This window comes from Schistocerca serialis, chromosome 1 (assembly GCF_023864345.2).
Source record: "Schistocerca serialis cubense isolate TAMUIC-IGC-003099 chromosome 1, iqSchSeri2.2, whole genome shotgun sequence".
NCBI classification, from domain to species: domain Eukaryota; kingdom Metazoa; phylum Arthropoda; class Insecta; order Orthoptera; family Acrididae; genus Schistocerca; species Schistocerca serialis.
The window spans coordinates 640,273,396-640,294,129 of record NC_064638.1 but is presented as its reverse complement, the minus strand read 5'-3'; the positions used below and the strand labels follow the sequence as shown (position 1 = coordinate 640,294,129).

The window sequence follows — 20,734 nt, the reverse complement described above, 5'->3', positions numbered from 1 at the left end:
TGTCCTACTAGCCAATCCCTTCTTCTAGTCAAGTTGTGCCATAAATTTCTCTTCTCCCCAATTCTATTCAGTACGTCCTCATTAGTTACGTGATCTACCCATCTAATCTTCAACATTCTTCTGTAGCACCACATTTTGAAAGCTTCTATTCTCGTCTGTCTAAACTATTTATCGTCCATGTTTCACTTCCATACAAGGCTACACTCCATACAAATACTTTCAGAAACGACTTCCTGACACTTAAATCTATACTCGGTGTTAACAAATTTCTATTCTTCAGAAACGCTTTCCTTGCCATAGCCAGTCTACATTTTATATCCTTTCTACTTCGACCATCATCAGTTATTTTGCTCCCCAAATATCAGAACTAATCTAATAGTTTAAGTGTCTCATTTCCTAATCTGATTCCCTCAGCATCACCTGATTTAATTTGTCTACATTCCATTATCCTTGATTTGCTTTTGTTTATGTTCATATTATATCCTCCTTTCACGACACTGTCCATTCCATTCAACTGCTCTTCCAGGTCCTTTGCTGTCACTGATAGAATTACAATGTCATCGGCAAACCTCAAAGTTCTTATTTCTTCTCCATGGATTTTAATTCCTACTCCAAATTTATGTTTTGTTTCCTTTGCTGCTTGCTCAACATACAGACTGAGTAACATTGGGGATAGGCTACAACCCTGTTTCACTCCCTTCTCAACCACTGCTTCCCTTTCGTGCCCGTGACTCTGATTACTGCCATCTGGTTTCTGTACAAATTGTAAATAGCCTTTTGCTCCCTGTATTTTACCAGTACCATTTCCAAAATTTGAAAGAGAGTATTCCAGTCAACACTGTCAAAAGCTTTCTCTGAGTGTGCAAATGCTAGAAATGTAGATTTCCCTTTCCTTAATCTATCTTCTAAGATAAGTCTAAGGGTCAGTATTGCCTCACGTGTTCCAACATTTCTATGGAATCCAAACTCATCTTCCCTGGGGTCAGCTTCTACCAGTTTTTTCATTTGTCTGTAAAGAATTTGTGTTAGTATTTTGCAGCCATGACTTATTAAGCTGATAGTTTGATAATTTTCACACCTGTCAACATCTGCTTTCTTTGGGATTGGAATTATATTCTTCTTGAAGTCTGAGGCTATTTCGGCTGTCTCATACATCTCACTCACCAGATGGTAGAGTTTTGTCATGGATGGCCCTCCCAAGGTAGCTCTAATGGAATGTTGTCTACTCTCGGGGCCTTGTTTTGGCTTAGTTCTTTCAGTGCTCTGTCAAATTCTTTATGCAGGCATCATATCTCCCATTTCATCTTCATCTACATCTACATCCTCTTCCATTTCCATAATATTTCCCTCAAGCACATCCCCGTTATACAGACCCTCTATATACTCCTTCCACTTTTCTGCTTTCCCTTCTTTACTTAGGACTGGTTTTCCATCTCAACTCTTGATATTCATGCAGGTGGTTCTCTTTTTTCCAAAGGCCTCTTTAATTTTCCTGTAGGCAGTATCTGTCTTACCTCTAGTGATATATGCTTCTACATCCTTACATTTGTCCTCTAGCCATTCCTACTTAGCCGTTTTCCACTTCCTGTTGATCTCATTTTTGAGATGTTTGTATTCCTTTTTGCCTGCTTCATTTTCTGTATTTCTATATTTTCTCCCTTCATCAATTAAATTCAACATTTCTTCTGTTACCCAAGGATTTCTTTCCCCCATTCCTGTCAATTGTTCCCTAATGCTCTCGCAGAAACTCTCTACAACCTGCGGTTCTTTCAGTTTATCCAGATCCCATCTCTTTAATTCCTACCTTTTTGCTGTTTCATCAATTTTAATCTACAGTTCATAACTAATAATTGTGGCCAGAATCCACATCTGCCCCTGGAAATGTCTTACAATTTAGAACCTGATTCCTAAATCTCTCTCTTACCCTAATATCTAACTGAAGTCTTCCAGTGTTTCCAGGCCTCTTCCATACAACCTTCTGTCATGATTCTTAAACCAAGTGTTAACTGTGATTAATTTATGCTTTGTGCAAAATTCTACCAGACGGCTTCCTCTTTTATTCCCTATCCACACTCCATGTTCATATACTACTTTTCCTTCTCTTCCTTTTCATACATACTGAGCAAGGTGGTGCAGTGGTTAACACAGTAGACTCGCATTCGGGAGGACGATGGGTCAATCCCGTGTCTGGCCATCCTGATTTAGGTTTTCCATGTTTTCCCTAAATTGCTTCAGGCAAATTCCGGGATGGTTCCTTTGAAAGGGCACTGCCGGAGACTGATGACCTTGTAGTTTGGTCTCTTCCCCCAAATCAACTCAGCCCAACCCAACCTTTTCGTACTGTCAAATTCCAGTCCCCCATAACTATTAAATTTTTGTCTCCCTTAACTATCTGAATAATTTCTTTTATCGCATCATACATTTCTTCAATCTCTTCATCATCTGTAGAGCTAGTTGACATATAAACTTGTACTACTGTGGTAGATGGATACTTCATGTCTATCTTGGCTACTAAAATGCATTCAGCATGCTGTATGTAGTAGCTTATCCGCACTCTATTTTTTTTATTCATTATGAAACCAATTCTTGCATTACCCCTGTTTGATTTTGTATGTATAACCCTGTATTCACCTGACCAAAAGTCTTGTTCCTCCTATTACTGAACCACACTAATTCCCATTAGGCCTACATCTAACTTTAACATATCCATTTCTCTTTGTAAATTTTCTAACCTACTTGTCCAATTAAGGGATCTGACATCCCATACTCCGATCCGTAAAACACCAGTTTTCTGTCTCCTGATAACGACATCCTCCTGAGTAGTCCCCACCCGGAGATCAGAATGGGGGACTATTTTACCTCCAGAATACCATACAGTAAGGCTGCATGTCCTCGGGAAAAAAACACTCCTCAACCTATAGTCATTCAAAGCATTTAAAATAGCAGAGTCCATTTTAGTTGGAGAACTACGAGGAAAAATAGATCACCTATTGTAAAACATTTGTAAGACTGCTAGGGATTCGTTTCTTGAATATTGTTCTTTATCTGCATTTGTTACAAAGTTGCAGCCATTAGAGAAGGAAAGGGAAAGGAGACACAGATCCGTGAATCTCATTGGGCGTGTTCAGTTAACATTGAATACATTGACAAGCACTCAACTTTCTTCACTGTGAGAAGGTATGGAAAGACATTCATCTTTTGGATGACTGGTATTGAATCCGAGGAACTTCTCCCCAAAGAGGCTTCTCCTTGCAGGGTAAACAGTTGCTTTTTTCTGCACTGCATTTGAAAATAGTATAGATAGGCAAGAAGAGGTACTGCTTCTCTGTGGCATTCAATTTTGAATGTAGTGGTGTAGCTGCAGGCAAGTAGTGGACAATTTAACCAGTGAAAGTAAACGTACGAAAAGCTGATGAAACACAGCAGCAAGCTGTTTATGTTTCATGACATTTTCTTATATAAGAATCCCTTTCAGCATGTAGTGTTTGTGTGTCAGAAAAATTACATAGCAGCTTGTACCTCACTTCAGAGCAAATAATTAATTCTTAATTAGACTTTGTTCCACTTAAGGGGGAGGGGGAGAAAGCATCCTCGTGTATTACATAGGATTCAGTTTCTGAGTGAATTTTCTGTTATTTGACTTTCTTCTCTAAAACACTGATCTACTAACATTGTTTTTGTAAAATTATAATTTATATTTCCATACCTTTAAAAGTTAAAAATGACGGAGCTATGAGCCCTCATTTCCTCACATGAATTACTGGTGCTTTTCTTAATATTGTGTTTACATTTGTTTAAGATGAAGAAGCCGAAATATCTTCACTTGATGAAGACCACGAGATGGCTGAAAATACTAATGACAGTGACTGTGGAACAGACACAAGCAAGAGTGCAACCGAGGGGACAGGTGTCATTGGTGGGAACCCTGGCTGGGCTGATGCAATGGCCAAGATCCTGAAGACAAACAAGCCAAAAAATAAGAAAACCATTGTGTTAGCTAAAGCAAAGAAGCTGCAACAAGTTGCAAAAAAGGGAAAACCTTCAGTAGAAACTGATACTGCTGAGAAAGAAGAAAAAGATACCACTGTAAAATTTGAGAAAAATGCTATGAAGGATTCCAGAAAGTTAAAGGTGAGGCCCAATTTACATTTATTAAAAGTAATGAAATTGTTGTCAGCTCCCTATTATTTTCACTGTTCTGCTCTTTGCATTAACATGATCCTAATTTTATATTTAGAAATGCAAAGAAACAACAATAGACTAGGCAGACCTCAAGTACTGATAGGCAGGAACTGCTGAGCATTGTTGAGGGTGGTTGTAAAAGTTACGTGAAATCGGTGGGAGTGATAAGTGTCCTTATGGCGTCAGTGGTGCTTCCACTGTGTGCTGCTGTTGGCATTTTGTTTCTATTGATTATAACCAATCAGGTGAGACAGGTCTTAGTATACAGTAGCCACTGAGAATCACTGAATCTATTGACTTGTTTTGGCGGGAGATATGGCTTTATTACTTTTGTTTTCAACATGGATGTTGCTAGATTGAAGATTACTGATCTGACTGTTGTTGATTAAAAAGTTGTTTAGCTGTTTTTGTATGTATTTCTTGCATTGTATATTTTGCTCGGAATACTACAGAATTTCTTGGAACATTGTTTCATATTCCAGTGCGATAGTTTCATTGTAAGTTGGTGAAGCCTGTGAATATGACTGGAGGAAACCTGGCTGTGGTAACAGACTGATCTGTAGCATAGCCCAGTGATTGTTTCAAAAACTTTGTGGGGTATTTTCAAATTGTCCCATTTCTGAGGTTGTGGTTAAGCATTAACCTAAGAATACAGTTTAAATTTTGTGGAGTATTCTGTTTTAAATGTCAACATTCTGCACAGTATATTCCATTATGCCACCACATAATTTTGTAAACTCCATATCATGATGACATCGAACAGTATTTTATCATTGGTTCCTCCATTTTGTTTGATCACGTGACTCGTAATTCATCATGCCCACTTCCCATCATTCACCACAGATACAATTACCAACAGCAGCATGCAACGGAAAAGCTGCTGACAACGTATGTGCTCTTGTATCCAGTGGAAGCACTTACTCTTAAGTTCCAAGGCACTACCAGCTGACCAGGTAGTACAATGACTGTGTGTACGGAGTTAAGAAATATCAGGTACATGGTCAAACAGCTCCAAATAAGCCACCCATTTTTGTAGTCAGTACTAAGCGACACTTGAGATGGTGTAAAGACTGACACCACTGGACAGCATTTGATTGGATATGAGTGATTTGGAGTGATGTATCATACTACACCATGAGGCAATTCGCTTGAAGGTTTAGCATTTGGTGAATGCATGGAGAACGTTACTTTCCATCAACAAAGTGTGGGGCAGGTGGTGTTATGGAACAACTATCCCACTTTATCGTAGACAGGATAACCTGTAATAGGAATCAGGTCATGTGGCAACTTCACTGCAATCTCTAAACAGTTTTCTTTTCTGTTTTTAATATATGCATAATAACCAACCAGTTGTTCATCGGTATGTATGGCCGTTGTGAAACTGTTCACATGGATTTTTCCTTACTCGCTGATAAAAATATGTTTGTTACTTATAGTGATATTCCTTTATTCTGGTCATGCAGTGTAATACTAATAATTAACTTGTTATGGATTATTAGTTGAGTTAAACTAATTATATTTAGATGTGACGGCTTTTCATTTTAAATTGAAGGAAACTGGCACATAATAATTCTGTAATCATCTGGATTGATGTCAGAATGCAACTAGCTATTCTCAATGCTCAAATTAAGTGTGCAGGAACTTCCAAGTTCCAACTAACTTTAATAAGTGTCATGAATTTTAATTTATTTCATATCTTATCAAAGATCTACTTCCGTACTGCTTACCATGATCTTACCAGCAGCTCATGTTATTTTGTGCTCTGTTGTAATTTCAACAACTCATAAAAACTTAAGCCTTTATGCTATTAATTTCATCTTATTCTGTGTGTTGCTACAAAGAAACACAGAAACTCAGACACTGATACATATATTGCTTTTGCACTGTGGTTGCAAGTACCAAGCTTGGAGTTATTTGGCGGAACCTTAACACATTTCTGTCCATTACAAAAACTTAGAATCTATGTCTCGCCTGTTAAACATCTTTTAAATTGCTTTAGTGTATCTATGCACACACTGTGTTTTCAATTCTGTGTAATACTTTGTATGAGAATCCCTGTTACAGTTTTTTGTGAATGTGTGTGCAGTACATGCACTCTTTCCAATCAGATGCCACTTGTAATTTACTCTTTTAACAGATTATCTGCCTGGGCTGCATATGTTGGTGTAATATTCTAAAAAAAATGGCTAGCAGTAATTAATGGCAGTGTGGAGAAATTTGAAACAACAGATTCACAAATACGATGGTTTTTCAAAATACTAGTTCATTTGCCCTCTTCTTACAAACAGGGTCACTGTGAAGGCGTTGATGACAGACTGACTTGAAAATTGTTTATCAGTAAAAAAATACGTGTCAGAGATCATATCTGTGTCACAAAATTAAATGGCTGAACTCTGAAGTTAAACATTGGATTTGGTATATTCTACTTGCAGGGCTACCAGACAGTATAAACCTGTGACTATGAGCTTGGAAAAGTCAAACTTGCTAATCATGTGTGACACCATAAACAAAAATTGTTGCAAGAAATGGGCAGCGAATTTTTGTTATAAATCGAGTAGTGACACTGCTGTGCTAACTTCTAACAAATCACTGTATCTTGAAATATAGACAACACATGCGAATCATAAACACAAGTTTCCTACACGATGAATACGAAAACAAATATTTGTTACTAAAATAATAAGCCTTCTTAAACCAATTTCTATAATCCATACTATTTTAACATTAAATAACTGGCAAAATAAATTTGAGACTCAATTCTGTCAGACATCTCCAAACATAGAATTGAGTATAGTTAATTGCAGGACAAGGAGACTAGACCAATTTTTGCTAACACTATTTGTTGTAGAATGTCAGCAGTGAAAACAACACTCATCTTTCTGTTTGATGCCATAGTAGCTGTTGTTATAGTGACTCTTTGTCCTAAAAAAGAAAATGGGATTTGAGATCACCAAGAGGTTTCCTGGGTCTTGTAAGTGCTTAACAACACTATATTAATCTTCTTCTTGCAGTCAGTTAGGTGTAATTCCTTCATTCAGTAAATTCATCAATAATGATGATTAGCTGAGCTCACAAAATGTATTTCAGGTATAAAATGTAACTTCTGTAAAATAAAACGCTAGGTAAAGTTACTCTGCTGTATATTCTTCACTTTCAAAAAGTCAAAGACACTATCTTCTCACTCCATGAAACATAATAATATATTTCACAATGGTACATTAGATGTAGTTACATTTCACATTGATTCACATTGATTCTTAATCACAGAAAATAATTATGTAGAATTAATACATTGAGGTATAATTAAATTTTCTTGAGTTTGAATGTTAGATAATTTTTGAAAGGTTTTCAGAATAAAAGATAGTAAATAATATGACATAAAAATATAGATCTGCAGACATGGGTATTAATCAGTAATCTCACATTGAGAAATATACATTGCCAGAGGTATGAAATATAACAGGAGTAGAAGATGTACTGTAATGTACCATTGATTGTGACTGTATCACCATCTACAGTACTCCAGGATTACATGGGCATAGTTCAATTATAAACTCAGCATCATTTAATATGCAATTTCCATGTGAGACATTTTTCGAGCTTGTAGTCTTCATCTGTTGCTGTTGCTGTCAACTATCAGTTGTTGCGATATCTTTGTGTGTGTGTGTGTGTGTGTGTGTGTGTGTGTGTGTGTGTTTATTTACCAAACGGGAAACCTCTGGTAGATAGACACAGTAAAACACACACACACACACACACACACACACAAATTTCAAGCTTTCGCAACCCAAGGTTGCTTCATCAGGAAAGAGGGAAGGAGAGGGAAAGGGAGAGGGTAAAGAGTCATTTCAATCCCGGGAGTGGAAAGACTTACCTTAGGGGGAAAAAGGACGGGTATACACTCGGGCACACACACACACATATCCATCAGCAGACATATGTAAATGCAAAGAGGTTGGGCAGAGATGTCAGTCGAGGCGGAAGTACAGAGGCAAAGATGTTGTTGAATGACAGGTGATGTACGAGGGGCGGCAACTTGAAATTAGCAGAGGTTGAGGCCTGATGGGTAACGGGGGGAGAGAATATATTGAAGGGCAAGTTCCCATCTCCGGAGTTCTGATAGATTGGTGTCAGTGGGAAGTATCCAGATAACCCGCATGGTGTAACACTGTGCCAAGATGTGCTGGCCGTGCACCAAGGCATGTTTAGCCACAGGGTGATCCTCATTACCAACAAACACTGTCTGCCTGTGTCCGTTCATGCGAATGGACAGTTTGTTGCCGGTCATTCCCACATAGAAGGCTTCACAGTGTAGACATGTCAGTTGGTAAATCACGTGGTAAATCACATTGTGTGTGTGTGTGTGTGTGTGTGTGTGTGTGTGTGTGTGTGTGTGTGTGTGCGTGCGTGCGCGCGCGCGCGAGTGTTTATCTGTCCTTTGTTCCCCCCTAAGGTAAGTCTTTCTGCTCCCGGGATTGGAATGACCCCTTACACTCTCCCTTAAAACCCACATCCTTTCGTCTTTCCCTCTCCTTCCCTCTTTCCTGATGAAGCAACCTTAGGTTGCAAAAGCTTGAAATTTGTGTGTGTGTGTGTGTGTGTGTGTGTGTGTGTGTGTGTGTGTGTGTGTGTGTGTCCATCTATCTACCAGCGCTTTCTCGTGTGGTAAGTTACAGCATCTTTGTTTTTTCTATATACATTTTTCCCAAGTGGAATGTTTCCCTCTGTTGTGTGTGTGTGTGTGTGTGTGTGTGTGTGTGTGTGTGTGTGTGTGTGTGTGTGTGAGAGAGAGAGAGAGAGAGAGAGAGTGTGTTTTATTATTTATTTTATATTTGAATGACACATATAACCTGTAAAGCTTTTATCAACTCTTCTATGCTGCAGAAGAAACTGTGGGAGAACAAAGGCAGGGTACAGCCACATATTTTGGACAAGAACAGAGAAAAGGCATTAGCCAAGATAGCAACAAAGTAAGTAACAGGATAATTGTTAATTCTTGTATAAAATAATATAGAAAATTAATTAGCTTTTAAAACCTTGTATGTACATAGATATGAAAACAGAAATGTCAGTTACAATGTCAGATGCTGTGTTGAATTTGACATAAGTGGCCTTAAGAAATGAAATTGGTGGCCATCAGTGTGGGGAACAAAAGGTTCATTTAATATATCTTGGAGACGTCACTATGAGAAATAACTGGATTCCTATAATTAATTGTCTAATGTACTCTTGTAAATACAGGCAGAAACATGACTGTGTATGCATAGGCACCACCACCATCACCACTAAATAACAGTTGGTAATGGAACTAAGAATTTTGGAATTGATGGTTCTATTGCTAGGAACTAGTGAGGGGAATGTTGATTAAAAAAAAAAAAAGCTGTTAAAGTGAAGTATAAGACTGTTGAAACAAATTCAGGATGATGTGGACTTTTCCATGAAAGCAGAAATTAGAAAACTGTAATATTGTTGTGAGCTATGGTATGCGTTACTGGATGGTGTGCTGCAGGTTGCTATTTCAAACCTGACCACCAGCAGTTAGTTGTTACTTAGTATATACTGTTTCTGGAATTACTTCGAAATACCTTATATTTGTAATGTTTGTATGTTCTGTTACATTCAGTATTTGTATCAATACCAGCTTTCTGGAATATACAGTGATTGTATAAATCACTTCAAGCAGAAGAGAACTGAGTTCCTGGACAGGTAGTGCAGCCATTTATACAAACACTGTATATTCCAGAAAGCTGGTATTCAGTAAAATGTTCGATGGGAAATCTGTTATTACTCAGAACAACAAATCTGAACTGAATTTCAGAATAACACATAAGAGACTGACATTAACTCTTTCCTTTTCTTCTGAGTGTTTACATTGTCAGTAAGGTGCTGCTTCTGCACTTTCCAAAACACTGCCAAGCTGTGACACCGAAGTATAAATGCCACCTCTAGAGCAGGTAGAGACTCGTGGCAGCATCGTGTCTTGCAGATGTCATGTGCTCATGCTTCTTGCATTGTCTCCGCAGAAACAAAAATCAAAGCACGCGCAATGGATATTCTTTAGATGCTAAATACGTAGAAAACATTTTTACATGAACATCTTTCATCAGATTTCAAGGAAAGGGTGGGGTAACCTGTCATACCACAGGCTGTACGTTGTAGTCAGTAATAAATGTGCTTTCACTGCTAACTGTTTTCCTTTAATCCAAGACCCTACCTTCCTATTTGCACTTGATTGTGGTTTTTCTGTGACATTGTTTGATGGAGATGTCGGGTACTTCAAGACATCTACATCACCATGGCTCCAATTAGGCAATGTAAAGGCCATCACCTACATAGATGGAACTGAAATACAAGCAGTGCATTGTTCCTAAGATCTGTACATTTAGGAGACAGATAGCATCCAGAACAGCAGTGAGTGAGCTGCACCTCAGGCATCTATCAGCATTTTTCAAAGACATTGTGCAGGATATGACAGAATGGCTGAAAGGATTTGACCGAGTCACCAGATACAGTAGATGGGACAACATGGTGTGTGGCAAATGTGTACTTTTATTTGGATGACACAGCTCAGCATTAGTTCAAAAACAATGAAGAGAAGCTTAATAGCTGGGACAAATTCGAGGTCGAACTGAAGAAACACTTTCAGTGACAGTCAGCAGCAAGTCTGCTTAGAGGCAGAACAATTGAAAGATAAGACCCAATGTCATGAGGAAATGACACTGTCATACATACAGAATGTTTTGGCCCTATGCCGCAGTATAAATCTGAATATGATTGAAGCCAACAAATTTTCACACTTAATTAAAGAAGTTGCAGAAGACAAATAACAAGCTCTTCTCATAAAAGGATGTCACAGTTACAGAGGAATTCATCAAGTGATGCCAGTGAAATGAGAAAATTTAACAGAAAAGCGTGGCATGAAAGACTGCCAAATGTGCTCCCTGTGGCAGTTGTGGAAGACCACTATGAGCTTGTCTCTCTCATACACTAAATAGTTTAGAAGTGTTAAACTGAGTATACAGGAGATTAGCAGCCATGAGACAGCAGAGAGTGTTGAAAAGGGGTGTATTGATCTTTGGTACCAATCTCCATCACTAGTTGAGCACACCATGAAGAATGGACTCGACCAACTCAGACTTATGCTGCAACTGACAAACAACCACCCAGCATTCAACCAACACAGGTGCAACTGACAAGTAAGCCAAGTACAGTGCACCACAGGAGAACAGGCATTTGGAGGACTGGGAACAACACCCAGATATGTTTTCACCTGCAGGATCCCTGGATATGTTGTACACTGCAGCAGAGGAGGGAAGGCAGTTTTCAATTACTGATACGGCATCAGATGTGAACTATCGCAATAATTTTATTCGCACCACTCAACTGCAAACAATATACAATCAAACGAAACTTCCTGGCAGATTAAAACTGTGTGCCCGTCCGAGACTCGAACTCGGGACCTTTGCCTTTCGTGGGCAAGTGCTCTACCATCTGAGCTACCGAAGCACGACTCACGCCCGGTACTCACAGCTTTACTTCTGCCAGTACCTCGTCTCCTACCTTCCAAACTTTACAGAAGCTCTCCTGCGAACCTTGCAGAACTAGCACTCCTGAAAGAAAGGATATTGCAGAGACATGGCGTAGCCACAGCCTGTGGGATGTTTCCAGAATGAGATTTTCACTCTGCAGCGGAGTGTGCGCTGATATGAAACTTCCTGGCAGATTAAAACTGTGTGCCCGACCGAGACTCTAACTCGGGACCTTTGCCTTTCGCGGGCAAGTGCTCTACCATCTGAGCTACCGAAGCACGACTCACGCCCGGTACTCACAGCTTTACTTCTGCCAGTACCTCGTCTCCTACCTTCCAAACTTTACAGAAGCTCTCCTGCGAACCTTGCAGAACTAGCACTCCTGAAAGAAAGGATATTGCGGAGACATGGCTTAGCCACAGCCTGGGGGATGTTTCCAGAATGAGATTTTCACTCTGCAGCGGAGTGTGCGCTGATATGAAACTTCCTGGCAGATTAAAACTGTGTGCCCGACCGAGACTCGAACTCGGGACCTTTGCCTTTCGCGGGCAAGCGCTCTACCATCTGAGCTACCGAAGCACGACTCACGCCCGGTACTCACAGCTTTACTTCTGCCAGTACCTCGTCTCCTACCTTCCAAACTTTACAGAAGCTCTCCTGGGAACCTTGCAGAACTAGCACTCCTGAAAGAAAGGATATTGCGGAGACATGGCTTTGGAAGGTAGGCTTTGGAAGGTAGGAGACGAGGTACTGGCAGAAGTAAAGCTGTGAGTACCGGGCGTGAGTCGTGCTTCGGTAGCTCAGATGGTAGAGCACTTGCCTGCGAAAGGCAAAGGTCCCGAGTTCGAGTCTCGGTCGGGCACACAGTTTTAATCTGCCAGGAAGTTTCATATCAGCGCACACTCCGCTGCAGAGTGAAAATCTCATTCTGGAAACATCCCCCAGGCTGTGGCTAAGCCATGTCTCCGCAATATCCTTTCTTTCAGGAGTGCTAGTTCTGCAAGGTTCGCAGGAGAGCTTCTGTAAAGTTTGGAAGGCAGGAGACGAGGTACTGGCAGAAGTAAAGCTGTGAGTACCGGGCGTGAGTCGTGCTTCGGTAGCTCAGATGGTAGAGCACTTGCCCGCGAAAGGCAAAGGTCCCGAGTTCGAGTCTCGGTCGGGCACACAGTTTTAATCTGCCAGGAAGTTTCATATCAGCGCACACTCCGCTGCAGAGTGAAAATCTCATTCTGGAAACATCCCCCAGGCTGTGGCTAAGCCATGTCTCCGCAATATCCTTTCTTTCAGGAGTGCTAGTTCTGCAAGGTTCGCAGGAGAGCTTCTGTAGAGTTTGGAAGGTAGGAGACGAGGTACTGGCAGAAGTAAAGCTGTGAGTACCGGGCGTGAGTCGTGCTTCGGTAGCTCAGATGGTAGAGCACTTGCCCGCGAAAGGCAAAGGTCCCGAGTTCGAGTCTCGGTCGGGCACACAGTTTTAATCTGTCAGGAAGTTTCATATCAGCGCACACTCCGCTGCAGAGTGAAAATCTCATTCTGGAATATACAATAAACATGTGCGATGAAGCCCATCACTGTACACTGGACAAGGTTACTTCTCAGCGTGTTGCCATATGGAAGTACGTGTCATTCACCCATCCCCCAGCCTCAGGAAAACTTAAGTGAGGTTACATGGAGGTGAAGCTGACACAGATGAAAATCATCCATGGATGACAGTCCCTAATATCTCAGGAAATCTCGTTGAGGTCGTCTTTGACAGCTGACCTGCCCAGGCACTAGTTGATTCCTGGGTTTCTTTGTGTGTAATGTCAAATGATTATCATTGGGTTATCATTGTCATCTAAAGAAGACTATGTTCTGTGATACAAAAGCAGTTGTGCTGAGGGTTGCAAATGGGAAATACATCCAGCTGAAAGGAATGTTTATTGCAAGAATAGCTATCAGTGTCAGAATGCAGCCTTTCAGATTTGTTGTTTTAGCAGGACATAGACAAGATGCTATTATCGGATGGGACTTCTTGCAGAAATCGCAAGCAGTCATAGACTGTGAAAGATCAGAGCTATTCCAACAAGCACACATAACAAAGATTAGGCTAGGGGCTGTTCCCATTGCAGATGCTATCTGGCCGTCATCAACGAGATGAGTTCTAGTCATCAGTTGAGATGCTCAGTGCAACTACGGAGTTTTTTTGATTGCAAAAGCTACTCAGGCTCACCAAAGAAATATACATGCCTGTGACAATCATAGGTATTGTAGATTGTCAAGGAGGACTTTGGATCAATAATTGTCATGAACAGCCACAACTCATCCCTAAAAGTATGTGCTTAGGGACAGCCAAACAAGTTCAGGGGGGCAGCGTAGTGTTATCGACAAAGAACCACTCTTTGCTACGATGAGACATTGCAGTGAAGGAAGCTGCTATCGATCTGCCGATAGTATGTGGCCTGACTGAGGAGCAACATTGACATGTGATAGCTGTTCTGTGTCAATTTTCAGGTGCTTACAAATCAGGAGTGATACCTGTGAACATTCAGAGAGTCCTTAATCCTCTCCTGTGGTCCTTGCAAAGGAGGAGGAGAGCACATAGCACTCCTGAGTTGACTATCGATGACTGAACAAATTCATGTAGAGAGATGTCTATCTGTTGCCACAAGTTGATGACACGTTAGAGTCCTTGAAAGGAACAAAGTATTTCTCTGCTATGGGCATACTGAGAGACTACTGGCAAATGGGATTGTTAGGGCTTTTTGGGAAATGACTGCCTTCACTACGCCTGATAGCCTCTGTCAGTTTAAAGTTATTCTATTTGCACAATGTAATGCTTCAATCATCGTCGAACGTACGGTGGATAACATGCTACAACACTTTAAATGGAAAACATCTTTGCTATCTGAATGACAGTGTTGTTTTTTAGAAGACATTTGAAGGACATCTAAGCTACCTAAACCGTGTTGAAGTGTGTTCAGAATGCAGGTCTCTGTCTCAACTGAAAAAACTCTCTTCACTGCCCAAGAAATAAAAATCTTGAGCACCAGCTGAATGGTGATGGAGTCCACCCTGATCCAGAGAAAGTAAAAGTAGACATAGATTTTCTGAATCCTTGATTCATTCCTGATGGGAGAAGTTTTCGTGGAATATGCTTGTACTATCGGCGATTGATAGAGGTCATCTTTACAAAGATACATCCCCCCTTACTAGAACAACTGCTGGGAGGCACCATATTTTCCAGGAATGAGACGCAGGAAAGATCTTTCCTTATCCTTAGGGAGGCACTATCTCCTCCAGTTCTGGCATTGTGTGAGTAGCAAGCAGAGGCAGGTGGTGAAAAGATGACAGCTTATGCTTCCAGATTACTCTCCAAGGCTGAGATAAAATACTCTACAACTTAGAAAGAGTCTGGACGATCAGTAAGTCCTAGTCATATTTATTTAGCAAACTATTCACTGTCGTAACAGACCACCATTCTCTCGGCTGTCTGACTAGCCTGAAGGATCCAACAAGTCGATTATTGAGATGGGCACTGAGGTTTCACGACTACAACATTACAGTGGTATGCAAAAATGGATGCAAACACATGGAGGCCAACTGCGTTTCAAGAAATTCTTTGGCGAATCACAGCAGCATGGATGAAATCCCAGTCATCGCTATGTTAAATGGCGTGCTGCCGAGAAGAGGGAAGATCCAGCACTGCTGAAAACCGTAGAAGCAGGAAGGAGGAGGAGGAGGCACCAACCATAGGAGAATTTCAGTTCATTAGGTAATGGAGCATCGTATAAGAGGGACAGTAATCCAATGGGGTGGTTATGGTTGTTTGCCATCTGACCTCACATAAAGACAGCTATCCTGAAATTTTTACACAACATTCCCAACATCTGGTCACCTAGGATTTGTGAAAACTCTAGATGAAATCAGACTCAGGTATCACTGGTCAGGTCTTTACTGATCCATTAGACAGCATGCCAGTGGTGGAAACATGTGCTGCAGTTACCTCTGAGGCACTTGGATTTATTCCTCTAGCTGTTATCACTTTGTGATCTCTGTTGAAAGCATCTTCAGACTTTGATTTTGAATATGTGGAGGCCCTTTTTGTTGCTTTTGTACCGGTACATTGTGAGTTTGGGTTTTGTGTCAAAAGACTAAGAGTACTCTTTTAGTCACCACATTGACTTCCATTCATTTGAGGCAACCACAAAATCATGCATATTTTTTTTTTAAATTGTTTGTGATTCTTTTCTACTTTGCACTAAATTTATTTGTTGAATTTTTTAATGAAAGCTGTTCTTGTAAGTGGTTCTCAGAATTATCTGAGACTCTTTTTGCCCAAACTCTCTCTGAGAAGTTGCCACTTGTTTTTGTGATCCATACAAAACCGCTGCTTTCAACATCATCATAGAACAATGTTTCCTTTTGTTCTGTGAAAGGCATTTTTGTTGTTGATTGCTGAAATTTGCATGTTCTTTTCTGAAGTGCATCTGTTCTTGCATTGGTGTTCCGTTTTTGGTCTGGTGTGGTTCCAGGTGTTCCCACTGTGGTCCGCTTCTGCTAGAAAAGTTCTTAGACATTCCCCCTTCAGTCCAGTGCACCAGGCCAGGTGCAGGTGCAACAGACTGAAGACAGAACACCAGCACTTGACTTGGTGCACTGGACCAAAGAGGGAATAACTGAGAACACTGCTTGTGGGAGCAGACTGCAGACAGAACGCCTGGAACTGACCATGGGAGGGGCAGGCCATTGATGTAATTACTGGACCCATTACACTTAATGAGCAGTCTCTGGTAGCACCTAATGAAGATAATGGCTCACATTGTCCAAATGGCATGTATGAACGATGCTGGTGCGTGGCAGAATACAAGACACCTAAAGATGCCAAAGCTAGTCAGTTAACTGTGATACCTTTAAATTTGTTTCCCATTCTTGTTGGGCTAAACAGTTTTTGTTTTTCTGTCTGATTTGGACAGTGTTTTCAAGAATGCAACTGTAAGGCAGTTGGGGGGAGATCATTACCTTGTCAAACACCTTTGTTGTGTTCTTCTTTTCTGTAAATTGTGAAATTTTGCTGCAGAGATACATATTCAATTGAATGAAATTAAGTAAACAAATAAAAAAGTAATAAAAATCTTTTACAGTTGTAAGGGTGCTACTCTTTAAAATTATGTCTTTGTGGTAGTTTGCGTTATTTGCAATATGCATAGAAGTCTGCCCCAGCAGAAATAGCATATTAATCATTGTTGTTGTTGTTGTTGTGGTCTTCAGTCCTGACTGGTTTGATGCAGCTCTCCATGCTAATCTATCCTGTGCAAGCTTCTTCATCTCCCAGTACCTACTGCAACCTACATCCTTCTGAATCTGCTTCGTGTATTCATCTCTTCGTCTCCCTCTACGATTTTTACCCTCCACGCTGCCCTCCAATACTAAACTGGTGATCCCTTGATGCCTCAGAACATGTCCTACCAAACCGATCCCTTCTTCTTGTCAAGTTGTGCCACAAACTTCTTTTCTCCCCAATCCTATTCAATACTTCCTCATTAATTATGTGATCTACCCATCTAATCTTCAGCATTCTTCTGTAGCACCACATTTCGAAAGATTCTATTCTCTTCTTGTCCAAACTATTTATCGTCCATGTTTCACTTCCATACATGGCTACACTCCATACAAATACTTTCAGAAACGACTTCCTGACACTTAAACCTATACTCGATGTTAACAAATTTCTCTTCTTTAGAAATGCTTTCCTTGCCATTGCAAGTCTACATTTTATATCCTCTCTACTTCGACCATCATCAGTTATTTTGCTCCCCAAATAGCAGAACTCCTTTACTACTTTTAAGTGTCTCATTTCCTAATCTAATTCCCGCAGCATCACCCGACTTAATTCGACTACATTCCGTTATCCTTGTTTTGCTTTTGTTGATGTTCATCTTATATCCTCCTTTCAAGACACTATCCATTCCGTTCAACTACTCTTCCAAGTCCTTTGCTGTCTCTGACAGAATTACAATGTCATCGGCGAACCTTAAAGTTTTTATTTCTTCTCTATGGATTTTAATACCTATTCCGAATTTTTCTTTTGTTTCCTTTACTGTTTGCTTAATATACAGATTGAACAACATCAGGGAGAGGCTACAACCCTGTCTCACTCCCTTCCCAACCAATGCTTCCCTTTGATGTCCCTCGACTCTTGTAACTGCCATCTGGTTTCTGTACAAATTGTAAATAGCTTTTCGCTCCCTGTATTTTACCCCTGCCACCTTCAGAATTTGAAAGAGAGTATTCCAGTCAACATTGTCAAAAGCTTTCTCTAAGTCTACAAATGCTAGGAATGTAGGTTTGCCTTTCCTTAATCTAGCTTCTAAGATAAGTCGTAGGGTCAGTATTGCCTCACGTGTTCCAATATTTCTACGGAATCCAAACTGATCTTCTCCGAGGTCGGCTTCTACTAGTTTTTCCATTCGTCTGTAAAGAATTCATGTTAGTATGTTGCAGCTGTGACTTATTAAACTGATAGTTCGGTATTTTTCACATCTGTCAACACCTGCTTTCTTTGGGATTGGAATTATTATATTCTTCTTGAAGTCTGAGGGTATTTCGCCTGTCTCATACATCTTGCTCACCAGATGGTAGAGTTTTGTCAGTACTGGCTCTCCCAGGGCTGTCAGTAGTTCTAATGGAATGTTGTCTACTCCTGGAACTTTGTTGCGACTCAGGTCTTTCAGTGCTCTGTCAAACTCTTCACGCAGTATCATATCTCCCATTTCATCTTCATCTACATCCTCCTCCATTTCCATAATATTGTCCTCAAGAACATCGCCCTTGTATAGACCCTCTATATATCCTTCCACCTTTCTGCTTTCCCTTCTGTGCTTATAACTGGGTTTCCATCTGAGCTCTTGATATTCATACAAGTGGCTCTCTTTTCTCCAAAGGTCTCTTTAATTTTCCTGTAGGCAGCATCTATCTTACCCCTAGTGAGATAAGCCTCTACATTCTTACATTTGTCCTCTAGCCATCCCTCCTTAGCCATTTTGCACTTCCTGTCGATCTCATTTTTGAGACGTTTGTATTCCTTTTTGCCTGCTTCATTTACTGCATTTTTATATTTTCTCCTTTCATCAATTAAATTCAATATTTCTTCTGTTACCCAAGGATTTCTACTAGCCCTCATCTTTTTACCTACTTGCTCCCCCGCTGCCTTCACCACTTCATCCCTCAAAGCTACCCATTCTTCTTCTACTGTATTTCTTTCCCCCATTCCTGTCAATTGCTCCCTTATGCTCTCTCTGAAACTCTGTACAACCTCTGGTTCTTTCAGTTTATCCAGGTCCCATCTCCTTAAATTCCCACCTTTTTGCAGTTTCTTCAGTTTTAATCTACAGTTCATAACCAATAGATTGTGGTCAGAGTCCTCATCTGTCTCTGGAATTGTCTTACAATTTAAAACCTGGTTCCTAAATCTCTGTCTTACCATTATATAATCTATCTGAAATCTGTCATATCTCCAGGCTTCTTCCCTGTATACAATCTTCTTTTACGATTCTTGAACCAAGTGTTAGCTATGATTAGGTTGTTCTCTGTGCAAAATTCTACCAGGCGGCTTCCTCTTTCGTTTCTTACCCTCATTCCATATTCACCTACTACGTTTCCTTCCCTCCCTTTTCCTACTGACGAATTCCAGTCACCCATGACTATTAAATTTTCATCTCTCTTCACTATCTGAATAATTTCTTTTATTTCATCATACATTTCTTCAATTTCTTCATCATCTGCAGAGCTAGTTGGCATATAACCTTGTACCACTGTGGTAGGCGTGGGCTTCGTATCTATCTTGGCCACAATAATGCGTTCACTATGCTGTTTGTAGTAGCTTACCTGCATTCCTATTTTCCTATTCATTATTAAATCTACTCCTGCATTACCCCTATTTGATTTTTTTTTTTTTTTTTTAAATCATAACATCTGAAATTGACACTAAGAAGGAAATGTAGGTTTTTGAAGTATTACTTGAGACTATAGAAAATTTACTTGGTATTCTTCTACCAATTAATTGTGTGACTTTATAAGGATTCACAGGACTCTACCTTCAAAAATAAGTAAATCTATCATTTTTCGTTTTTATGGAATAGTATCTTCCATTCTTTTAGAACCAGGTATAGTTTCAGAATACCTTATGTACAGTAAGGTTTGTCTTTATACCCAATAGCATCTCATCCCTTATATCAAAATCTTTATAAATGATTTGGTGTCACTGTGTATTGTAATGTAGAATGTATTTTTTAATCTACCTAATTAACGAAAAATGACCAAACTTTAGTTGTTCGGCAACTAGAGAATTTTTATTTGAATTAATACTATATTGTTTACAGAGGGGTGGTGCAGTTGTTTAATGCAGTGCGGCAACATCAGAAAAAACTGGATGAGCAGTTTAGAGAAGTCAAGCATTCTGAAGTTAAAAAAGATAAAATTATGAAGTCTGTTGATAAAAAGGCCTTCTTAGATGTGCTAATGGGGAAAGGCAGTTCAGCCAAATTCGAAGCTGATATGAAGGTAAGCATGTTTTGTATGTTCAAGTGTCACTTTAATACAGGTTGTCCCAAAATAATGTATACACTTTTTGAAACTGAACATCTCTTTAATGAAAGGGGTTAGAAATACGATTTTAGTTGTGTTAGGCGCCTCATGGTCTGACTTAATGTGGTAAATGTTCAAACTGGTGTCCGTCCATCGCAATACACCGACGACAATGACTCACGACTGAGCGACGTGCCAACTTTATTGCTTACAATGGAATAGCATCACAGGTCTTCTGAATTTGCTCTCTAAGATCATCCAGTGTGTGTGGTCTCGCAGCCTAAACTGTGTTCGTGCGAGTGCACCACAGAAAGAAGTCTAGAGGACTTAAATCTGGAGATCGAGTTGGATGCTCTACATTCTCTCTTTGTCCTATCCATCTGACAGGGAATGTATGATTGAGAAATGCCCTCACATCCAGGTGAAAGTGAGGTGGCACCCCATCCTGTTGATAGTAATAA

The 20,734-nt window shown here is 40.1% G+C and overlaps 1 protein-coding gene across 1 annotated transcript in view; it reads left to right on the top strand.

Moving 5' to 3' along the window:
- The window catches only part of LOC126478830 (RRP15-like protein), a 54,227-nt gene that overhangs the window by 6,630 nt on the left and 26,863 nt on the right, over positions 1–20,734 (top strand). Inside the window, exons 2-4 of the mRNA XM_050103732.1 lie at positions 3,800–4,131; positions 9,067–9,152; positions 20,069–20,249. Of these exons, the coding sequence (XP_049959689.1) occupies positions 3,800–4,131; positions 9,067–9,152; positions 20,069–20,249 (599 nt within the window). The remainder of the gene's footprint in view (positions 1–3,799; positions 4,132–9,066; positions 9,153–20,068; positions 20,250–20,734) is intronic.